Here is a 22,186-nt window from a genome sequence, read left to right as displayed (position 1 = left end):
AGCAATTTGTACTGATTTTTATGTGTAAATTGTTGGAGGGTATGTTGCTACAGAGGCAGTGGGCCTATTTTGGGGTGTGGACCTGGAGCTGCAGCTCCATTAGCCCCATTGTTAATCCTGCTCTGGGAACACACACAGCAGCCAAAGGGCAGAGTCACCCATTGGATGTAACCTGTGTGGGAGGGCGTTTCTCGCCCAATCAGCTGTGGACTGGGTTTGATAGACCTGCTGCTAACCCAATGAGAGCTCCTAGCTACGCCCAGAGTTAGCCACACAGGGTGACATTTACTAAGCAGTGATAAGAGCGGAGAAGTGAGCCAGTGGAGAAGTTGCCCATGGCAACCAATCAGCACTGAAGTAACATCTATAATTTGCATATTATAAAATTATACAGAGCTGCTGATTGGTTGATGGGGCAACTTCTCCACTGGCTCACTTCTCCGCTCTTATCACTGCTTAGTAAATATCCCCCAAAGTCACAGAGTGACAGATTTAGGCTATTATATAGGAGATACTTGCACCAATGTGGTCCTGCTTCAGTTTGGTTCTCAAACACAGATAAGCAGCTGAAGATAACCTCGTGCTTAGCAAAACTGTGTTTCTCTGCTCAAAGGTGGATGGAGAGAAGCATTTGAAACAAAGGGATGCTGTTATTGTGATCTCTCCTATCCAACATGGTAACATGGGACAATGTCCGGAAAACTCTATAGGCACTGCAAAAAATATGAATTTAATACCTACCGGTAATTCCTTTTCTCGTAGTCCGTAGTGGATACTGGGGATCTGTACTTTAGTACCATGGGTATAGATCGGGTCCACTGGAGCCTGGCACTTTAAAACCTTTAGTGTGTGTATGTGTGTGCTGGCTCCTCCCCTCTATGCCCCTCCTACCAGACTCAGTCTAGGGAACTGTGCCTGAGGAGACGGACATACCACGAGAGGAGAAAACAGGTACAACAGCAGTGAGGCACTAAACCAACACACAACCATAACCGAAAGGAGGGCGCTAACCAAAACAGAACACCAACCTAACCAAGATAGCAAAGCTATCCCAACAACAAAACGAGAACCGCAACGGCGGGCCAACCAAACACTTACTCAGGTAAGCAGGAATCGAAGCACTGAGGCGGGCGCCCAGTATCCACTATGGACTACGAGTAAAGGAATTACCGGTAGGTATTAAATTCCTATTTTCTCTTACGTCCTAGTGAATACTGGGGATCTGTACTTTAGAACCATGGGGAAGTCCCAAAGCTCCCAAACGGGCGGGAGAGTGCTGAGACCCCTGTAACACCACCTGACCAAACTTACAGAATAAGGCCCCCAATTTAGAGACACGTCTGGCAGACACCAATGCTGATAATATCACTGTCTTCCAGGTGAGAAATTTTAACTCCAACCTATGTAAGGGTTCAAACCAGTCCAATTGAAGAAAGGACAGAACCACATTGAGATCCAACGGAGCGTGGGAGGTAGGAAGGGCGGTTGCAGATGAAGAACTCCTTTTAGGAAAGTTTGTACTTCCAGGAACATGGCAAGTTGTTTCTGGAAGAAAACAGAGAGCGCCAAAATCTGGTTTTGATGGAGCCTAAAAAGTAGAAAGCGACCCATTCTAAATTCCACGGGAGAAACCTTTCTACTTTCACACCAGGAAACATACTTTTTCCAGGTACGATGATAATGTCTAGACGTAACCATCTTCCTGGCCTGGACCATGGTGGAAATAACCCGGGAGGGAAGATCTTTTCTAGCTAGTATCTCCCTCTCAACTTCCAAGCCGTCAAACGTAGCCGCGGTAACTCTGGATAGACGAATGGCCCTTGCTGAAGAAGATCCTTTCGAAGCGGCAGAGGGTAGGGATCCTCCAGAGCCATGGTTAGGAGGTCCGAGTACCACGCCTGTCAAGGCCAATCCGGGGCAATTAGAATTGCTTGAACGCTTCTTAGTCTTTTTAGAACACATGGGATTAGCGGTAGAGGGAACAGGTACACAAAAGGGTGCGTCCATGGTGTAGTCAGTGCATCCACTGCTACAGCCTGCGGATCCCTCATTCTGGAACAGTAATGGCATAGCTTCTTGTTGAGACGAGAAGCCATCAGACCTATCTGCGGACGGCCCCACTGGTGGATTAACTGTTGAAACACCTGGGGATGTAGGCCCATTCCCCCGGATGGAGGTTGTGTCTGCTGAGGAAGTCCGCTTCCCAGTTGTCCGCTCCTGGAATGAATATTGCTGATATGGCCCTTGAGTTGGCTTCCGCCCAGACGAGTATTCTTGACACTTCTTGCATCGCCGCTCTGCTTGTTGTTCCCCCTTGTCGGTTTATGTACGCCACCGCCGTGGCGTTGTCCGATTGGACCTGGATCACCTGATCCTTCAGGAGATGGGAAGCTTGCAGAAGAGCACTGTATATTGGCCCTCATTCCGAATTTATCGCTGGCTGCTTTCGGTCGCAGCGCGGCGATTAGGTGAAAAAGCGACATTTCTGCGCATGTGTATAGGGCGCACGCGCGACGGACTTTCACAGAAAACTATGCAGTTTCACACAAGGTCTAGCGACGCTTTTCAATCGCACTGCTGATCGTTGAGTGATTGACAGGAAGTGGGTGTTCCTGGGTGGAAACTGACCGTTTTCGGGGAGTGTGTGTAAAAACGCAGGCGTGCCCGATAAAAACGCAGGATTGGCTGGGGAAACGGGGAGTGGCTGGCCGAACGCAGGGCGTGTTTGTGACGTCAAAACAGGAACTAAACAGTCTGAAGTCATTGCTAGCCAGGAGTAAGTTTCGAGCTGCTCAGAAACTGCACAATCTTTTTTTGGAGCAGTTCTGCGATCCTTTCGGTCGCACTTCTGCTAAGATAAGATACACTTAAAAGCAGCTAGCGAGCGATCAACTCGGAATGAGGACCATTGCCCTGAGTTCCAGGATGTTTATCGGCAGAGCAGATTCCTGAACTGACCATATCCCCTGGAACTGGGCCCCTTGGATCACAGCTCCCCAACTCCGGAGGCTGGCATCCGTTGTCAGTAGAAACCATGAGTGGAAATTGAAATTCCTTCCTTCTACCTGGTGAGGAACTTGTAGCCACCATAACAGAGAAATCCGGGCTTTTTGAGATAAGGTCACTTCCTGATGCATGTGAAGGTGAGACCCCGACCATTTGTCCAGCAGAACCAGCTGAAATGGCCGGGCATGAAATATGCCGTATTGGATTGCCTCGTAAGCAGCAACCATCCTGCCCAGCAAGCGTATGCAAAGATGTATGGATACCTTGCGAGGACGGAGCACTGAGCGAATCATAGCCTGGATAGCCAGGGCCTGGTCCGTCGGAAGAAACACCTTCTGACACCCCGTATCCAGTATCATTCCCAGGAACTGAAGACGTTGGGTCAGTTCCAGGTGAGATTTCTGGAAATTTAGGATCAACCCATGATCCGTAAGCAGGCGAGTCGTCAGATCGATGCTGTGCAACAGACACTCCCTGGACATCGGTGTTGATCGCTAGCTGCTTTCGCTCGCTGTGCAGCGATGAGGCAAAAAAAGGCAATTCTGCGCATGCGGCGCAATGCGCGCGCGCGAAGTAATATTACAACGAACGATGTAGTTTCACACAGGGTCTAGCGAAGTTTTTCAGTCGCACTGCTGGCCGCAGTGTGATTGACATGAAGTGGGCGTTTCTGGGTGTCAACTGACCGTTTTCAGGGAGTGTTCGTAAAAACGCAGGCGTGCCAGGAAAAACGCAGGCGTGGCTGGGCGAACGCAGGGCATGTTTGTGACTTCAAAACAGGAACTGAACAGTCTGAAGTAATCGCAAGCGCTAAGTAGGTATTGAGCTACTCTAAAACTGCACAATAAAATTATGCTGCCGCTCTGCATTCTTTTCGTTCGCACTTCTGCTAAGCTAAAATACACTCCCAGTGGGAGGCGGAATAGCGTTTGCACGGCTGCTAAAAACTGCTAGCAAGCGAACAACTCAGAATGACCACCATAGCCCTTATCAGGAGATCATCCAAGTAGGGGACTATGTTGACTCCCATCATGCGCAGTTGCAGCATCATCTCTGCCATGACCTTGGTGAAGACCCTCGGATCTGTGGACAGGCCAAAGGGCAAAGCCTGAAACTGGAAATGGTCATCCAAGATGGCGTACCGGAGGTAAGCCTGATGAGGGGACCACATGGGAATGTGTAGGTAAGCATCCTTGACATCTAGGGATACCAGGAACTTCCCCTCTTCCAGACCGGACACCACTGCCCGCAGGGATTCCATCTTGAATTTGAACACCGAACATACGGGTTTAGGGACTTTAGGTTTAAGATGGGTCGCACCGGACCATCTGGTTTTGGAACGACAAAAAGACTGGAGTAAAAACCCCTGTTGCGTAACGGAGGAGGTACTGGAACCACCACACCTGTCCGCAAGGTAAATTTTGCTGCAGATAAAACTGGCAAGCCCGATTTGAAAAACCTGTGAGCGGGAAGTTCTTGAAATTCCAGCCAGTATCCCTGGGAAATGAGGTCCCTCACCCAAGGATCCCGGCAGGACTTCACTTACACGTGGGCAAAGTGTTGAAGGCGAGCACCCACCTGAAAGTCGCCTTGGTGCTGGGGCCAACCGTCACGCAGAAGGCTTAGTGGCAGGGGATGCGGTGGTCTGGTCCAGGGAGGCAGCAACTGCAGATTTACGAGACTTACCACGAGATCCTCTGGGAGTGGTGGAGACCTCTCGGCCCCTGCCACTGAACCTTGCCACACGAAAGGACTGCTAGGAGGGTCCTGTGTAAGAACGTCTAGCAGGTAGCGCAGCCACCGGTAGATAGGTAGACTTACCCGCCGTTGACTGGGAGATACATTTATTTAATTTGTCTCCAAACAAGGCATCACCTGTAAAGGGAAGATTTTCTACTCCCTTTTTGGAATCAGCGTCTGCTGACCACTGACGCAATCACAGTGCTCTGCGTGCCGAAACAGCCATAGCAGTAGTGCGGCCATTTACTATACACACTTTTTTTTTTATAGCATTGCTCATAAAATTTGCAGCATTCTGTATATGTTGCAGCAGAATAATGACCTCATCCGGGGGCAGAGAGTCTAAATCATCAATAACAGTATCAGACCACTTGACTACCGCCCTGGAAATCCACCCACAAACAATTGTGGTGCGCTGTGCTACCCCTGCTGCCGTATATATTGCCTTGAGAGTGGTCTCAATTTTACGGATATAGCCCCTGGCACCGGCAGTACCAATTTCTTAAGACAGTCTGGATACAGATGGATCGACTGACGGGGGGGTTTCCCATACTTTCCTGTCCTCTGCTGGGAGGGAAAAAGCTAAAAACCTCTGAGGAATTTTAAATTTATTATCAGGGTTTAACCATGCCTCCCTGGCCAGGGAGTTTAATTCTTTAGACACAGGAAAGGTGACGGAGGTCTTTGGTCTAACATTAAAGTACAACTCCTCATCTGGTTCTGCGTCCTGATCCGGTATGCGAAGAACCTCTCTCACAGTATAAATGAGGGCCTTCACTCCAGGGGACAGAGAGCTGTCCTCATCCATATCACCATCATCCACATCAGGCTGATCAGAATCAGACTGGAGCACCTGTGGCAGTGAGCGTTTATGTGAAACCAACAGAGGAGGCTGAGAAGCCTTTCTGGTATATGCTGCTTTTGCCATACAATAAATAGACTGTTTCAACACCTGTCTCTCCTTTTTAGCTGCAGCTAATTCTGAATTTACATTCTGAATCATGCTTTTAAAATTATCTAACCAGTTAGGTGCCTGTGAACTATGTCCCTGCGGAGATAAGGAACACTATTCACACATGAGGGACCCCGCTGATGAAGGGGTAGAGTTACAAGTAGCACACACAACCATGTCCACAGACATATGTACACAACAGTAATACAGCGCAGCTCACTGAAACACCCCCACACAGACCCTAGAGAGCCCCTGGAGTGACACTAAGGAACAGAGACCAGCACACAAACACAGCAGCACAGTGTGTGGAAATATGTGTACAACCTGATAGAAGTGCAGCAGCGGTACCGCTGGCGAGCTTTCCCCCTGCTATGACCCCCTGGTACCAGTACAGAGTCTGTAGCAGCGTGGGTCCCTGGAGTAGCAGCGTGCATGCAGTCTTAATGATCCGCAGCAACGGGAAATGGCGCCTACCCGCCTCTGGTCCCGCTCCGGGAGGCCCCGCCCCTTGCAATGGCGCACGGTCATTGTATTATTATACTGGCCATGTTAACAAACATCAAATATACATAACAGTATACACAAAGCCTTGATTGACAGTGAGCATTGCCCTGAGCCAGTGTAGTCCGCGACAGGCACCGCAGCTCGTGGCCCGTGACCGCCGCGTGACATGCCGCCAAAACCGCACCAGGCACCCGCTAACCGGGACTCCGGTGTTAACACTCACCGCACCCATCGATCTTCGGCATCTGTTAGGGGGTGGCGGCTAACTGCTGGTTTGGGCACATACACTAACGGTGTGTGATCAGCACCTCAGGAGCTCAGCTGAGGAGTGGACACAAGCACACAAACACAATAGCACACAGTGTGAAAGTATGTGTATGACCTGATAGGAGTGCAGCGGCGCTACCGCTGGTGTGCTCCCCCCCCCCCCCCCCTTCTATGACCCGTTTACAGTCTGTAGCAGCGTGGGTCCCTGGAGGAGCAGCGTTCATGCAGCCTGATGATCCGCAGCAGCAGGAAATGGCGCCTTCCCGCCTCTGTTCCCGCTCTGGGAAGCTCCGCCCCCTGTAATGGCGCGCGGTATTTGACAGTGATTTTATACTGGCAATGTTAAAAATAACATTATACATCCATATACAGTCCACACAAAGCCTTAAGACAGTGAGCACTGCGGGGCTTGTAGCCCAGAGCTAGTTTATCTGCGGCGGGCACCGCAGCTCCGGGCCTGTGACCGCCGCGTAACTTGCAACCAACACAGCACCGGCGACCCGCTAACTGGGACCCCGGTGTAACACTCACCGCACCTGGATCTTCAGCATCTGTTAGAGGGTGGAGGCTAGCTGCCGGTGTGGGCACACATACTGACGATATGTGATCAGCACCTCAGGAGCTCAGTGTCCTGTCAGCTGGGACTACGAACCATTAACCCTCAGGAGGTTGGTTCGGTTTCCCCTCTAAAACCCACGAAGCAGGTAGACTGGTTGCCAACCAGTACTACCTGAAAATAATAAACTAAAATAAAAAAATAAAGGAAACTCTCTAGAGCTCCAGAGAAATGCACCCGGCTCCTTGGGCACATTTTTCTAAACTGAGTCTGGTAGGAGGGGCAAAGATGATACGGTGGCTCTATATGCGGACGATCTCCTTGTATTCCTGTCTGACTACAAGACTGATACCTTTAGTTCTCCAGGTTATTGATCAGTTTAGTTTATACAGTGGCCTCAGGACAAATTGGGATAAATCCTCTATCCTTCCCATAGAGGTCCGTGTCCTATGGTTCCTCTTGTACCATTTCCCCTTCCCTGGGTTAATAAATATAAATATTTAGGTATATGGGTGACCAACTCTCCAACTCATTAGATATCCCTTAATATTGACCCACTACTTATGTACTTGAAAGGTAAAAGCTCCCTCTTACAATCACTGGCAGGATCAACATGATAAAAATGGTAGTACAACCCAAATTTATATATGTTTTCTGGCACTCGACAATTTTCCTCCCCCCGATTCTTTGTTTAGAAAAATCAATAGCCTAATTTCCACTAGGGGGGACTGGCTTTTCAAAATGTTACTTCAGCCCCCCCCCCCCCCCCCTCCCCCCTCCTAACACAAGCCGTAAAGGTCTAGAAGCAGGTGTCTGGCATTTTGCAATTTATGGGTTTGGACCTGGACACCTCACTGTGTAGTAGTCAGTTATTCCCTGAATTGGTCTCTCTTTGCCTGGTGCAGTTTGGGGGGTGGGATTAAAGGTGTTAATGCCATAGGACAATTGTATAACTCTTCTAGCCTTTACTCCTTTACACAGCTGCGGGATATATATTATTTGCCTGCTACTTTTTTTTGCAGATATTTGCAACTTAGGCATGCCCTATGCACCCATGTTTCAGATGGTCCTCCTCATATTCAGCCCTCTCCTCTGAAAGTTTTTTGCTCTCCCTATGGTCCCGTAGGTCTCTCTCATGTTCACACTCCTTTATTTTATCCAAACATCATGGCGCTAGTTTACCCCAGCTTCGGCAGAATTGGGCCCCTTAGGAGATGAGGTGTGGTATAGAGCTTTAGGGTCCCCTTGTTTGTCTATGGTATCTATTAGATTCCAGCAGATCCAACTGTTTATTTGACACCACATATATGTATGTACTGTATATTATATATCTATATATAACTCCCATACATCTTCAGAAATTTGAGTACCGCACGTCTGATGTTTGCCCTAAATTAAGGTGTTACTGTTCAACACGAGCGTTATGTCTATATGAGTCATAAAACAGACGCACAGTTTGATCGTGTTTGATCCAGATGGACGAAATCTCGGCATGCTCAATCTCCAGTGGGTCAAAGAGTTTGTCCAGATTAATATTTGTACCTGTAGCTGTAACTGGGATACACATTTCCCTAAGTATGTTTTTACAGATATCCACACTCTTATATTACTCTGCATACAAGCTTGAGTTTACATATGGCGTACATATCCTTTGTGGTTACCAACCATCATATGCAGCGGGAGGTTAGTTGCTGGTTAGGAAGCGGTTCAGTGCAGCATATTTCCACTTAAGTTCATTATCTTAGTTTTTATGTATTTATACTTATTTTGACGTCTTTGTATTGTTAAGTGTCTCTCTGAATATAATGTGTTTGCATTTATTTCGTAGACACAATATAGTATAATGTGATTTTTTTTTTCCCCTGTCATTTTTCAGTTCTAGTGCATGGTTGCATAGGGCATTCTCTCTTACTGCTTTTATATGTTAGAGATAACTACTGTGTCTATTGTTTGGTAATGCATGTAATTCTTCATGAAAATCTGTATTTGAATACTATGCAACCTGTTGTCAATTTCTGTGTACATTTAGTCCTATCTGCAATTTACGAATACCTGTTTTATTTCTTATTTTTGTTTTCTGTATTTATTTTTATTTTTAAAAGCAATAAAAAAAAATTACTCCATAAAAAAAAAAAGGTGTTGTGTAAAGGGAAACAAATACTTATGCTACTGTACAGCACTGAGATAATTCACATATATGCTTTGAACTAGTAATGTCACTACATTGGCTTTCTGCTAGTTGAGTTCTAGCCTCTACAAAGTGGTCCTCTTCTCTGAGCAAAAGCCATAATATTTACAGTAGTGATGGCCTTTACTTACCCAAGTAAAAGCATCTAATTCATCTAGAACAGCCCCTAAATCAGGGGTGGGGAACCTTTTTTCTAACAAGGGCCATTTGGATATTTATAAAATCCTTCGGGGGCCATACAAAAATTATCAACTTAAAAACTAGCCTGCCCCCAGTAGTTATGCCCCCAGTAGATATAACCCCGTCAGTTGTTATGCCCCAGTAGATATGCCTGAAGTCACTTGTTATGCCCCATTAGATATACCCCCAGTCAGTTGTTATTCCCCATTAAATATGCCCCATTAGATATGCCTCCTAGTAGTGCCGCTTACACACATCCATTAAAAGAAAAAAAAACACAATACTCACCAGCCCTGCTTCCGGACCTTTGCCCTCCGCCTGGCCACCCGCTCCTCAGAACTATGGGAGAGACGTCATGACATCTCTCCCATAGCACCGCATGGCCACACACGCACACTGCCAGAGCCGGAAGCCTCCAGATGCTGCTGGGGGGTTGAGGCCAGGCACCAGCTAGTAACAAAATCTCAGCTGGCACCAAGCATCTCCCTCGGTTAGGTGAGCCTGGCCGGGCCGGATCAAGTGGCTCTGAGGGCCTTATACGGCCCGCGGGCCTGAGGTTCCCCACCCCTGCCCTAAATGAACTCTTGGTTAATGAAGTGACTGCCACAATAATAGTCTTCTGACCTCAAAGTAACAGCCTCAATAAAGTCATACAAGTTCCCTGATAACAGGCTCCACAGTAGCCTTCTCTCACCTGAGTAATCGCCTCTAGCTCCTCTAGAATGGCCTCCTCGTCCTCTGTAGTCAGACTTCCTGACAGCAGTTCATCAATTTGCTGCAGACAGAAATACATCTTTATTTATCTAATTCACTTTACAAATTAAAGAACAGATGCCTTGCTGCAGTACACCCAATTCCACCATACACACTTGTCTGCTTACCCGCTGATAATCAATGCCTTCTTGGGTCTCATCCATGATCCTCTCCACCTCTTCTATGGACATAACCTGACAAAGAATGAGGCTTCTGTAACTGACAGAACATAACATAGGGCTGCATCCAGAACTGGAAATCCTCCACAAGGATATGCTTACCTCATGCATTTTCTTTAAGCTTTCATTACCAATTTTTAGGCCTTCAATTACTTTCATTTCAATCTGTGCAAATTCTAGATCTTCAACCTGTAAAATAAAGCAAATCATGATTATGTAAAATAATATTTGCAGTGGTGTTTGGGGTTAACCTCTCTCCTCTTATTAACCAGTTAATCGCCTCACAAAAGCCTGGTTTTCCTAGGAAACCTCTTGGCCTGGTGGCTACAATTACTCCCTAAACTTATGTATTTATGTCCTATATTACCCCTAAATAAATGTCAGGATTGATTAACCTCTTATGTTTGGAAAGGTAAATTGACTGCATAGTATTGCTGGATCCCTTTTGTGACGCCACCTACCCAATTTTTGTTTCTGTTCTCCCATCCCCAAACTTCATATTATTTTTTCAATAAAAATTATAGACGATAATAAGATCTTTGCAGTGATATCTATGCAGTGATATAGCCCAAAAGTTTTACTAATAATCATAGTAACATAGTAGATGAGGCTGAAAAAAGACAAAATGTCCATCAAGTTCAACCTGTATTATAATCCAAAATTATTATTCAAGAATTGGTTACCTTAGAAAATCTCTAGTTACGGTATGCTCTATACTGAATTTGCAGTCTACAAAGCTCATGTTTTATCAAAGGACATTTATTAAAAATTAATCTCAACAAAGGCCCTCATTAAGGGGCAGATGTATTAAGCCTGGAGAAGTGATAAAGCAGTAATAAGTGGAAGGTGATAACGCACCAGTCAATCAGATCCTGTTAATTTACATATTGGAGCTGATTGGCTGGTGCGTTATATCATCTGCCCCTAACATCACGTTAATACATCTTCCCCTCAGTATGGATTGCATTTGTAAAGCTTTTCGCAGGCAGCTTTGCAAATGCGATCCATACTAATGCACATGGAGTAGGAGGTGATAAACACCTCCTTGCTGCATTTGCGATCCCAGCGCTGTGACTGCATCAACAGTCTGTGCCCCCGTAGACTGCTAGCTAAGCCTCAGCTTGCTCAGGCTGGCCCTCGCAGGGGCTTTACGGGGGCAAGAAATCTGCGTCTGAGACGCACAGAAATGCTCTCCGTCCCTGCCCCCCAAACACCTCTGTCTGTCAATCGGGCATAGATAGGCTGCCAGAAAAATGCAAGCCACACGCAGGACCCACTCTGCACATGCGCAGAACGGGGCCTGTGCAGTTTCCTGATAACCGGGAAACTGGGGTGTAGTCATAGATAGGCTGCCAGAAAAATGCAAGCCACACTCAGGACCCACTCTGCACATGCGCAGAACGGGGCCTGTGCAGTTTCCTGATAACCGGGAAACTGGGGTGTAGTCATAGATAGGCTGCCAGAAAAATGCAAGCCACACTCAGGACCCACTCTGCACATGCGCAGAACGGGGCCTGTGCAGTTTCCTGATAACCGGGAAACTGGGGTGTAGTCATAGATAGGCTGCCAGAAAAATGCAAGCCACACTCAGGACCCACTCTGCACATGCGCAGAACGGGGCCTGTGCAGTTACCTGATAACCGGAAACTGGGGTGTAGTATGTTATGCTGGCGGCCAGCATACCGGCACCGGGCGAGCGGAAATGAGCCCCTTTCGTTCTCGCTGCGCTCGCCATGGTGCGGGCACGCGCGCCACACTATTTATTCTTCCTCCAGGGGAGTTGTGGACCCCCAAGAGGAAGAATAGTGTTCGGTACGCTGGGAGTCGGGATTCCGGCGCCGGTATCCTGAGCGCCGGGATCCCAACAGCCGGCATACTGAATACCAGGGGATAACAAGTTATCCATACTGAATTAGCCCCAAAGCTCCCTGAACAAATGGCTCTCACTGGATGTGCCGTGGCCACATCTACTAACAGTTTATGACCCACTATTCAAATCTGTGCATAACTATTTAATAATGAGTGAACAGGTAATAGCATTGTCATGTTAAGCAGCAGGGAGAACTATGACAACCACATAAATAATGTGCTGTGTACTGTGTGCCCAATTCATGTTTGTAAGCAACACAACTGCGATTTTCTAGGCTAGGGAACTGCTAATGTTAGAAAGTGAAGCTGTTGTCCTGAAATGAAAAGAGACGCCCTCCGGAGAGATCGGAAACTCATCCGCAATTGCGTTCATATTTGCGACCTATATGCAAAAATGAGGAACATCAGAAGCTAAGTATTGTTATATGGCTATGCAGACTGGATACGCCAGTAGTGATGAAGGTGCCATGTTTTTGCAAGAGCTCCCAGCCACCAGCTGAAAATGGCCATGACACGCCTGTATTTTTCCAACTTCTCCCCATAAACACCTCCAAATGGTCGCTTCCTGACCATCATTTTTCATGAAATCCTCATTGCGCGCGAGAACGCAGCAGCACCTTTGCACATTGCGATCGCAGCACATGCGCAGTTTGCCGACACTCGTTCTGTTGCGTGATAATCACCCATGAATCAGATCCAGTGTCTCTAGCATTTATGCTATTATCCTAGCAGGAACACACATGATTTTCAAATAGTCCGAGATACCTCTGAAGAATATACACACACATCTGAAATACTGACTACAACTCTTGGAATACATGTGGGCAGACTGACCATTTTCTCTAGATTAGTGATCTGGTTATCCGTTTTCTCCAGAAGCTGCTCTTGATATCTCTTCTTCTTTAACAGCAGTATGGCTTTTCTGGATAAATACATGTAAAAATTAGTAAAAACTATTGACTGTAATCTTTTCCATAACCACTGAAAACACATTTCAATATCCTTGTATAAAAACAATTAGGGTTGGGATTACATTAAATGCTATGATAATACAAACAAAATAGTATTTGCTTGATTTTGGAGAGTTTTATCTATTGCCTATAAAATAAAAATATCAAATTCCCATGTGCTTCAAAACGAAAACTCAGTACATGAAATAAAAGTGCTACTCCAAGTTAAAACATGGTAGCATAAAAAGTGTCTGGTCATTTGCTGGCAAAGCAAATGTGAAGGTGTTAAAAAGCTATTGATAAAACTAACCATTACATAGTCAAAGTTGTTGGCTCTCATCACTATGCTAAAGATATTTTTAATAAAATGATAAATACCCACAAGACTTTCAATGAAAAAATAGGATTTTAATACCTACTGGTAAATCCTTTTCTCTTAGTCTGTAGAGGATGCTGGGGATGCTTCAAGAACCATGGGGTATAGACTGGATCCGCAGGAGACATGGGCACACTATAAGACTTTGAATGGGTGTGAACTGGCTCCTCCCTCTATGGCCCTCCTCCAGACTCCAGTTATAGGAACTGTGCCCAGGTAGACGGACATTTAGAGGAAAAGGATTTATTTAATAATTTTAAACTAAGGTGAGATACATACCAGCTCACACCTCAAACACGCCGTACAACATGGCATTCAACAACAACGCATGCAACGGCATAACTAACATCAGTCACAGATTGACTGAACTCAACGCAACATTAGCGTAACTATAACCAAACTGCAGATACAGCCTGCACTGGGACGGGCGCCCAGCATCCTCTGCGGGCTAAGAGAAAAGGATTTACCGGAAGGTATTAAAATCCTATTTTCTCATACGTCCTAGAGGATGCTGGGGATGCTTCAAGAACCAATGGGTTTATACCAAAGCTCTAGAATGGGCGGGAGAGTGCGGATGACTCTGCAGCACCGATTGACCAAACACAAGGTCCTCCTCAGCCAGGGTATCAAACTTGTAAAACTTTGCAAAGGTGTTTGAACCCGACCAAGTAGCAGCTCGGCAAAGTTGTAACGCAGAGTCTCCCCGGGCAGCCGCCCAGGATGAGCCCACCTTTCTGGTAGAATGGGCTTTCACCGATTTCGGGAACGGCAATTCTGCCGTAGAATGAGCCTGCTGAATCGTATTACAAATCCAGCGCGCAATAGTCTGCTTAGAAGCAGGAGCCCCAATCTTGTTGGGAGCCCACAGGACAAACAGAGCCTCTGTTTTCCTAATCTGCGCCGTTCTGGCGACATAGATCCTCAAAGCTCTGACCACATCGAGAGACTTTGACTCCGCCAAGGCGTCAGTAGCCACTGGCACTACAATTGGCTGGTTAACATGAAATGATGAAACCACTTTTGGCAGAAATTGCTGACGAGTTCTCAACTCCGCTCTATCAGCATGGAAAATCAAATAGGGGCTTTTGTGAGACAAAGCCGCCAACTCAGACACTCGCCTTGCAGACGTCAAGGCCAACAACATGACCACTTTCCAAGTAAGGAATTTTAACTCAACCTTGCGCAAAGGTTCAAACCAATGTGATTGCAAGAATTGCAACACCACATTAAGGTCCTATGGTGCCACTGGGGGCACAAAGGGAGGTTGGATGTGCAGCACGCCTTTTACGAAGGTCTGAACTTCTGGAAGGGTGGCTAATTCTTTTTGAAAAAAGATCGACAAGGCCGAAATCTGTACTTTAATAGAGCCTAACTTTAGGCCAGCATCCACATCTGCTTGTAGGAAATGGAGCAAACGCCCCAGGTGAAATTCTTCCGTAGGAGCCTTCTTGGATTCACACCAAGACACATATTTCCTCCAAATACGGTGGTAATGCTTCGCCGTTACTTCTTTCCTAGCTTGAAGAAGTGTAGGAATGATTTCACTGGGAATACCCTTTCGGGCTAGGATTTGGCATTCAACCGCCACGCCGTCAAACGCAGCGGCGGTAAGTCCTGATACACGCACGTCCCCTGTTTTAACAGGTCCTCCCGAAGAGGAAGAGGCCAGGGATCTTCTATGAGCAACTCCTGAAGATCCGGATACCAGGCCCTTTTTGGCCAATCTGGAACAATGAGGATCGCCTGAACCCTTGTTCTTCTTATAATTTTGACCACCTTTGGAATGAGTGGAAGTGGAGGGAACACATAGACCGACTGAAACACCCACGGTGTCACTAGGGCGTCCACCGCTATCGCCTGAGGGTCCCTTGACCTGGAACAATATCTCTGAAGTTTCTTGTTGAGACGGGACGCCATCATGTCCACTTGAGGAACTCCCCAACGACTTGTCACTTCTGCAAAGACCTCTTGATGAAGACCCCACTCTCCGGGATGGAGATAGTGTCTGCTGCTCTTGTTGTATATATGTCTGCTGGGGAAGTCTGCTTCCCAGTTGCCCACTCCTGGAATGAAGACCGCTGCCAGAGCGCTGGCATGTCTTTCCGCCCAGCGAAGAATCTTCGTGGCCTCGGCCATCGTCGCTCTGCTCTTTGTTCCGCCTTGGCGGTTTATGTACGCCACTGCTGTCACGTTGTCTGACTGAATCAAGACCGTCAGACCTCGAAGAAGATGTTCTGCTTGCAGTATGCCGTTGTGGATGGCTCTTAATTCCAGAAGGTTTATGTGTAGACAAGCTTCCTGGCTTTACCACTTTCCCTGAAAGAGTTTTCCCTGTGTGACTGCTCCCCAGCCTCGGAGGCTTGCATCCGTGGTCACCAGGATCCAATCCTGAATCCCAAACCTGCGTCCCTCCAGAAGGTGAGAACTGTGCAGCCACCACAGAAGGGAGATCCTGGTCCTGGAAGATAGGATTATTTTCCTGTGCATGTCCAGGTGAGACCCGGACCACTGGTCCAGCAGGTTCCACTGAAACACCCTGGCATGGAACCTGCCATACGGAATGGCCTTGTAGGCCGCCACCATCTTCCCCAGCAACTGAGTGCAGTGAAGAACTGACACCTTTTCCGGTTTCAGAATCTGTTTTACCATGTTCTGTATTTCCAGAGCTTTTTCCACTGGAAGAAAAACTCTCTGCAATTCTGTATCCAGAATCATACCCAGGAACGACAGCCGTGTCGTTGGATCCAACTGTGATTTTGGCAAATTTAGGAGCCAACCGTGTTGTTGTAGAATCATCAGTGAAAGAGCAACATTCTTCAACAATTGCTCCTTGGACCTCGCCTTTATGAGGAGATCGTCCAAGTACGGGATAATTGTGATTCCCTGCTTGTGCAGGAGAACCATAATTTCTGCCATTACTTTGGTGAAAATCCTCGGAGCCGTGGACAACGGCAACGTCTGAAATTGGTAATGACAACCCTGCACAGCAAATCTCAGGTAAGCCTGATGTGGAGGATATATGGGGACATGTAAGTAGGCATCTTTTATGTCGACCGACACCATAAAATCCCCCTCCTCCAGACTGGAGATCACTGCTCGTAGAGACTCCATCTTGAACTTGAATTTTTTCAGAAAGAAATTGAGGGATTTTAGGTTTAGAATCGGTCTGACTGAGCCATCCGGCTTCGGGACCACGAACAGGCTCGAATAAAAACCTTCCCCCTGTTGAGACGGGGATACCGTGACAATCCCTTGATTTTGACACAACTTTAGTATCACAGGGCTTACTATCTCCCTTTCTGGAAGAGAAGCTGGCAAGGCCGATTTGAAAAATCGGTGAGGGGGCACGTCTTGAAACTCTAACTTGTACCCTTGGGATACTATGTCTACTATCCAAGGATCCAGGTCCGAGTGCACCCAGACCTGACTGAAGAGAATGAGACGTGCCCCCACTGGAGCGGACTCCTGCAGAGGAGCTCCAGCGTCATGCGGTGGATTTGGCAGAAGCCGGAGGGGACTTCTGCTCCTGGGAACTTGCCACAGCCTGTGACCTTTTTCCCCGTCCTCTTCCCCTCGCAGCAAGGAAGGAGGACCTACGTCCTTTTTTGAATTTATTGGGCCGAAAGGACTGCATCTGATAGTGAGGCGATTTCTTCTGCTGTGCAGGGACATAAAGTAAAAATGAAGACTTACCCCCGGTAGCCGTAGACACCAGGGCAGTGAGGCCGTCGCCAAACAAGACCCTACCATTAAAAGGAAGAGACTCCATCGCCATCTTAGAGTCAGCATCAGCATTCCATTGATGTATCCACAACGCTCTCCTTGCTGAGACCACCATAGCATTGGCCCTTGAACCCAAAAGGCCAATATCCCTTACAGCTTCTTTTAAATATGCTGCAGCGTCCCTGATGTGACCCAGAGTCAAAAGCACACTATCCCTGTCTAGGGAATCTACCCCAGATGACAAGTTATCTACCCACCGTTCAATAGCGCTACTCACCGATGCCGCAGCAACGGCAGGCCGGAGTAGCGACCCCGTAGTGACATAAATAGATTTAAGTGTATTTTCCTGCTTACGATCCGCAGGATCCTTTAGGGCTGCCGTGTCAGGAGACGGAAGCGCCACCTTTTTGGATAGACGCGATAAAGCTTTGTCTACCGTGGGGATTGACTCCCACCTTTCCCTGTCCCCAGAAGGGAACGGATATGCCACTGGAATTCTTTTAGGAACATGTATCCTTTTGTCAGGATTTTCCCAATCTTTTTCAAAAAGTGCGTTCAGCTCATGAGAGAGAGGAAACGTTACCTCAGGTTTCTTTCCTTTATACATACAGACCCTAGTATCAGGAACAGCGGGGTCCTCAGTGATATGTAAAACATCTTTTATTGCCACAATCATGTACTGAATGCTCTTAGCCAGTTTTGGATGTAATCTAGCATCACTATAGTCGACACTGGAATCAGAGTCCGTGTTGGTATCTGTATCTGCTATCTGGGTAAATGGCCATTTCTGTGACCCTGAAGGAGCCTGGGCCTGTGACAAAGCATCTTCCATGGATTTCCTCCATGTCTGGTTCTTAGACTCAGATTTATCAAATCTCTTAGCTAACTTAGTCGCATTTGCGTTTAAAACGCTTAACATATTCACCCAATCATCTTTCGGCGGTGCCGACACTGCCACTCTCACAGAATTGTCGGTCCCCCCCTCCAGCCTCCTCCTGGGAAGAGCATTCAGCCTCAGACATTTCAACACACACACACGCACACACACACACACGCACACGTACCGACACAACCACACTGGGGCTATAGGAGACAGACCCACACTACAGCCTGCCAGAGAGACACAGAGAGAGTTCTGCCAGCTCACACCCAGCGCCTATCCCAGTACTGAGGCCAGTAATAAGACTGCCCAGACCTGCTAGCGCTTTTTTATATACAATAAATCACCAAATTTTCAGTGCCCCCCCCCCACCCATTTTGCACCCTGTTACTTGGACAGCGTGGAGGTCAGGGCCAGCGTCTCTGCAGCCTTCTGTGGAGAGAAAAAAATGGCGCTGGTCAGAGCCGTGCGGGCTAAGCCCCGCCCACTACATGGCATGCTTCTGTCCCGCTCAAAATCTTTATACTGGCGGGGGTCCCTTAACTAGTGCCTGGGCACTGTTAACTTCTATGCCAGTGCTGTCTGAGGTCTCCCCATGCTGCCCAGGGCGCCCCCCCCCCCTGCACCCTGCAGTGCCGTGATCTGTGTGGTTCCTCAGACGCATCTTCTGCCGTCACTGAAGTCTTCTGTTCTTCTCATACTCACCCGGCTTCAATCTTCTGGCTCTGTGAGGGGGGGTGACGGCGTGGCCCCGGGAACAAGCAGCTAGGCGTACCAAGTGATCGAACCCTCTGGAGCTAATGGTGTCCAGTAGCCTAAGAAGCAGAGCCCTTGAACTCCTAAGAAGTAGGTCTGCTTCTCTCCCCTCAGTCCCACGATGCAGGGAGCCTGTTGCCAGCAGGTCTCCCTGAAAATAACAAACCTAATAAAGTCTTTTCCTGAGAAACTCTGGAGAGCTCCTCAGTGTGCATCCAGCCTCACTGGGCACAGAATCTAACTGGAGTCTGGAGGAGGGGCATAGAGGGAGGAGCCAGTTCACACCCATTCAAAGTCTTATAGTGTGCCCATGTCTCCTGCGGATCCCGTCTATACCCCATGGTTCTTGAAGCATCCCCAGCATCCTCTAGGACGTATGAGAAACACTGCAGTCTATCTGCTTCCGAAATGCTTGACAACAGAAAAACAATAGTTTGTGATGATGTACAGAATGCAAATATCCCGGCCACTGCATGGGAACTATTACTCATAGAATACATTGGGGAATGTCACAGGATGCATTTTAGAAACTGAATCTATCTGTAGAACACAGAACTAGCAGCGCTTATACAAAAAACAAAAAGGAGAGTTATAGTAGACTTAACATTGTTAACTCTCTTTCTGCGAGGGACACATCGGGGTAGAGTGGATCTTGATCCAGAGGCACCAACAGGCTAAAGCTTTAGGCTGTCCAAGGATGCATTGGGGCCTCCTCTATAAACCCGCCTCCAGGCATTAAGAGCTCAGTTTCATTAACCAGTCCAATGCAAGATATAAAAGAGGTTTTTCCCACAGCGCTTATTCAAAACATAACCAATAATAATTTCTCAGTAATTTATTCACATCAGGTAAGTGTAAAATTAAAAATAAAATCAAAACACAATAAATACACTCAAATACTTAATATCCGTTTTTTTAGCATCACAGTATTTTTGGTGTTAAAACGTACTCAGTAAAAATCTGATAATAGGATATTTCTTTCAGCCCTATTTCTTTTTCAGGCTTCTGATTTTAAATACAATGTAACTTTATAATAGCAACAGAAGGTTATGCCATACAAACCCATAGACGCTAGGTGCGTCAGGGTGGGTGCTCTTTGGAACCCAATGTACCTCGCAGAAAGAGAGTTAACAATGGTAAAGTCTACCAGAATTCTCCTTTTCTGCAGCAGGTTACACTGGTTTCCACAGGGAAACATTGGGGATGTCCTAAAGCAGTTCCTCGAGGGAGGGGACGCGCCTTAGCGGGCATGAGAGCCCGGCGTCCAAAGGAAGCATTCTGGGAGGCGGAAGTATCAAAGGCATAGAACCTAATAAACGTGTTCACAGAGGACCACGTAGCCACCTTGCACAATTGTTCTGCGGATGCGCCACGGCGAGCCGCCCAAGAAGGTGCAACAGATTGAGTAGAATGGGCATTAATAGCAGCGGGAGCTGGGAGACCAGCCAGCGCATAAGCTTGTGCAATTACTATTCTAATCCATCTGGCCAAGGTTTGTTTATTCGCAGGCAAGCCACGTTTGTGAAAACCAAACAAGACAAAAAGGGAGTTTGACCTCCTAATTGAGGCAATCCTCTCCACATATATACAGAGATCCCATACCACATCCAAAGACCACTCTTTGAAGGACAAATCAGAAGAGACAAAGGCCGTAACCACAATCTCCTGGTTAAGGTGAAAAGATGACACCACCTTAGGTAAATAACCTGGGCGAGTCCTAAGAACTGCTCGGTCACAATTAGAAAGGGTGGACGACAGGACAATGAGCCTAAGGCCGACACCCTTCTAGCAGAGGCAATAGCCAGTAAAAACAAGACCTTGGCCGTGAGCCATTTAAGGACCACCGTCTAAAGAGGTTCAAATGGAGACTCTTGCAGGGCATTCAGGACAACAGACAGATCCCATGGAGCCACAGAAGGGACATAGGGAGGTTGAATTCGTGAGACACCCTGAGTGAATGTATGAACGTCAGGTATAGGCGCAATTTTTCTCTGAAACCATACCGACAAGGCAGATATGTGAACCTTGAGGGAGGCCAGACGAAGGCCTAAGTCCAGGCCTCTTTGCAGAAAAGCAAGAATTCTGGAAGTTCTGAATCTGTATGCATCATAATTCTTATCAGCATAACAGGTGAAGTAAAAATTCCAGACGTTGTAATAAATCCGAGCTGAAGCCGGTTTACGGGCTTTTAACATAGTTTGGTTGACCGCCTCGGAGAATCCTTTGGCTCTCAGGAGTTGCTTCAAGAGCAACGCCGTCAAAGCCAGCCTGGCCAGGTCTGGATAAAGACAAGGGCCCTGTATAAGGAGGTCTGGGTGCTGAGGAAGTAGAAGAGGACACTCTGTCGATAGACCCTTGCAGGTCTGTGAACCAATGCCGTCTGGGCCACGCTGGAGCGACTAGAAGTAGAAATCCTCCTTCTTGGTTGGAGTTCCGCAGGACCATGGGCAGGAGTGACACTGTAGGGAACACATAAGGCAGCCGAAAGTTCCATGGAATTGTCAGTGTGTCCACGAACGCTGCTTGAGGATCCCTGGTCCTTGATCTGAAGACCAAAACCTTGTGCTTGTGTTGAAACGCCATCAGATCTATGTCTGGTAGGCCCCACTTGTCCACTAGGAGTTGAAAAACATCTGGATGAAGACTCCACTCACCGATGTGTACATCCTGGCGACTGAGGAAGTTCGCTTCCCAGTTCAGGATGCCCGGAATGAACACTGCAGATATTGCTGGCAGATGGCGTTCTGCCCAACAAAGGATTTTTGACACTTTCATCATTGCCATGCGGATTTGAGTGCCACCTTGATGGTTTATGTATGCCACCGTGGTGGCGTTGTCTGACCGTACTTGAACAGGCCTGTTCTGTACCAGAGGCAGGGCGAGAGATAGTGCATTGAACACCGCCCGCAACTCCAGAATGTTTATTGGGAGGTGTGACTCATCCTTGGTCCAGCAACCATGAAAAGAGTGTTGCTCCAACACCGCACCCCATCCCTTCAGACTGGCGTCTGTTGTCAGCAGGACCCAGTCGGCGATCCAGAAGGGACAGCCCCTGCTCAATCCTGGTCCTGTAGCCACCAGGTCAGCGACAGACGAATCTCCGGAGTCAAAGTGATCATTGAGATCTGATCCGATGAAGTAGGCCGTCCCACTTGGAAAGGATTGACCTCTGCAGCGGGTGAGAATGAAATTGAGCATACTCTACCATGTCGAATGCCGACACCATGAGGCCAAGTACTTGCATCGCTGAGTGTATGGACACTGGGGCAACAAAGGAAGCATCTTATCCTTTCTTGAAGTCTCAGGA

The 22,186-nt window shown here is 47.4% G+C and overlaps 1 protein-coding gene across 1 annotated transcript in view; it reads right to left on the bottom strand.

The window, feature by feature from the left end:
- CHMP6 (charged multivesicular body protein 6) overlaps positions 1-22,186 on the bottom strand; it is a 128,528-nt gene that overhangs the window by 15,863 nt on the left and 90,479 nt on the right. The window contains exons 3-6 of the mRNA XM_063961085.1: positions 13,029-13,116; positions 10,428-10,514; positions 10,275-10,340; positions 10,088-10,168 (exon numbers count right to left, since the gene is read on the bottom strand). Of these exons, the coding sequence (XP_063817155.1) occupies positions 10,088-10,168; positions 10,275-10,340; positions 10,428-10,514; positions 13,029-13,116 (322 nt within the window). The remainder of the gene's footprint in view (positions 1-10,087; positions 10,169-10,274; positions 10,341-10,427; positions 10,515-13,028; positions 13,117-22,186) is intronic.

Source organism: Pseudophryne corroboree, chromosome 3, assembly GCF_028390025.1.
Source record: "Pseudophryne corroboree isolate aPseCor3 chromosome 3, aPseCor3.hap2, whole genome shotgun sequence".
Lineage (NCBI taxonomy): Eukaryota > Metazoa > Chordata > Amphibia > Anura > Myobatrachidae > Pseudophryne > Pseudophryne corroboree.
This window is presented reverse-complemented; position numbering and strand designations above follow the sequence as displayed.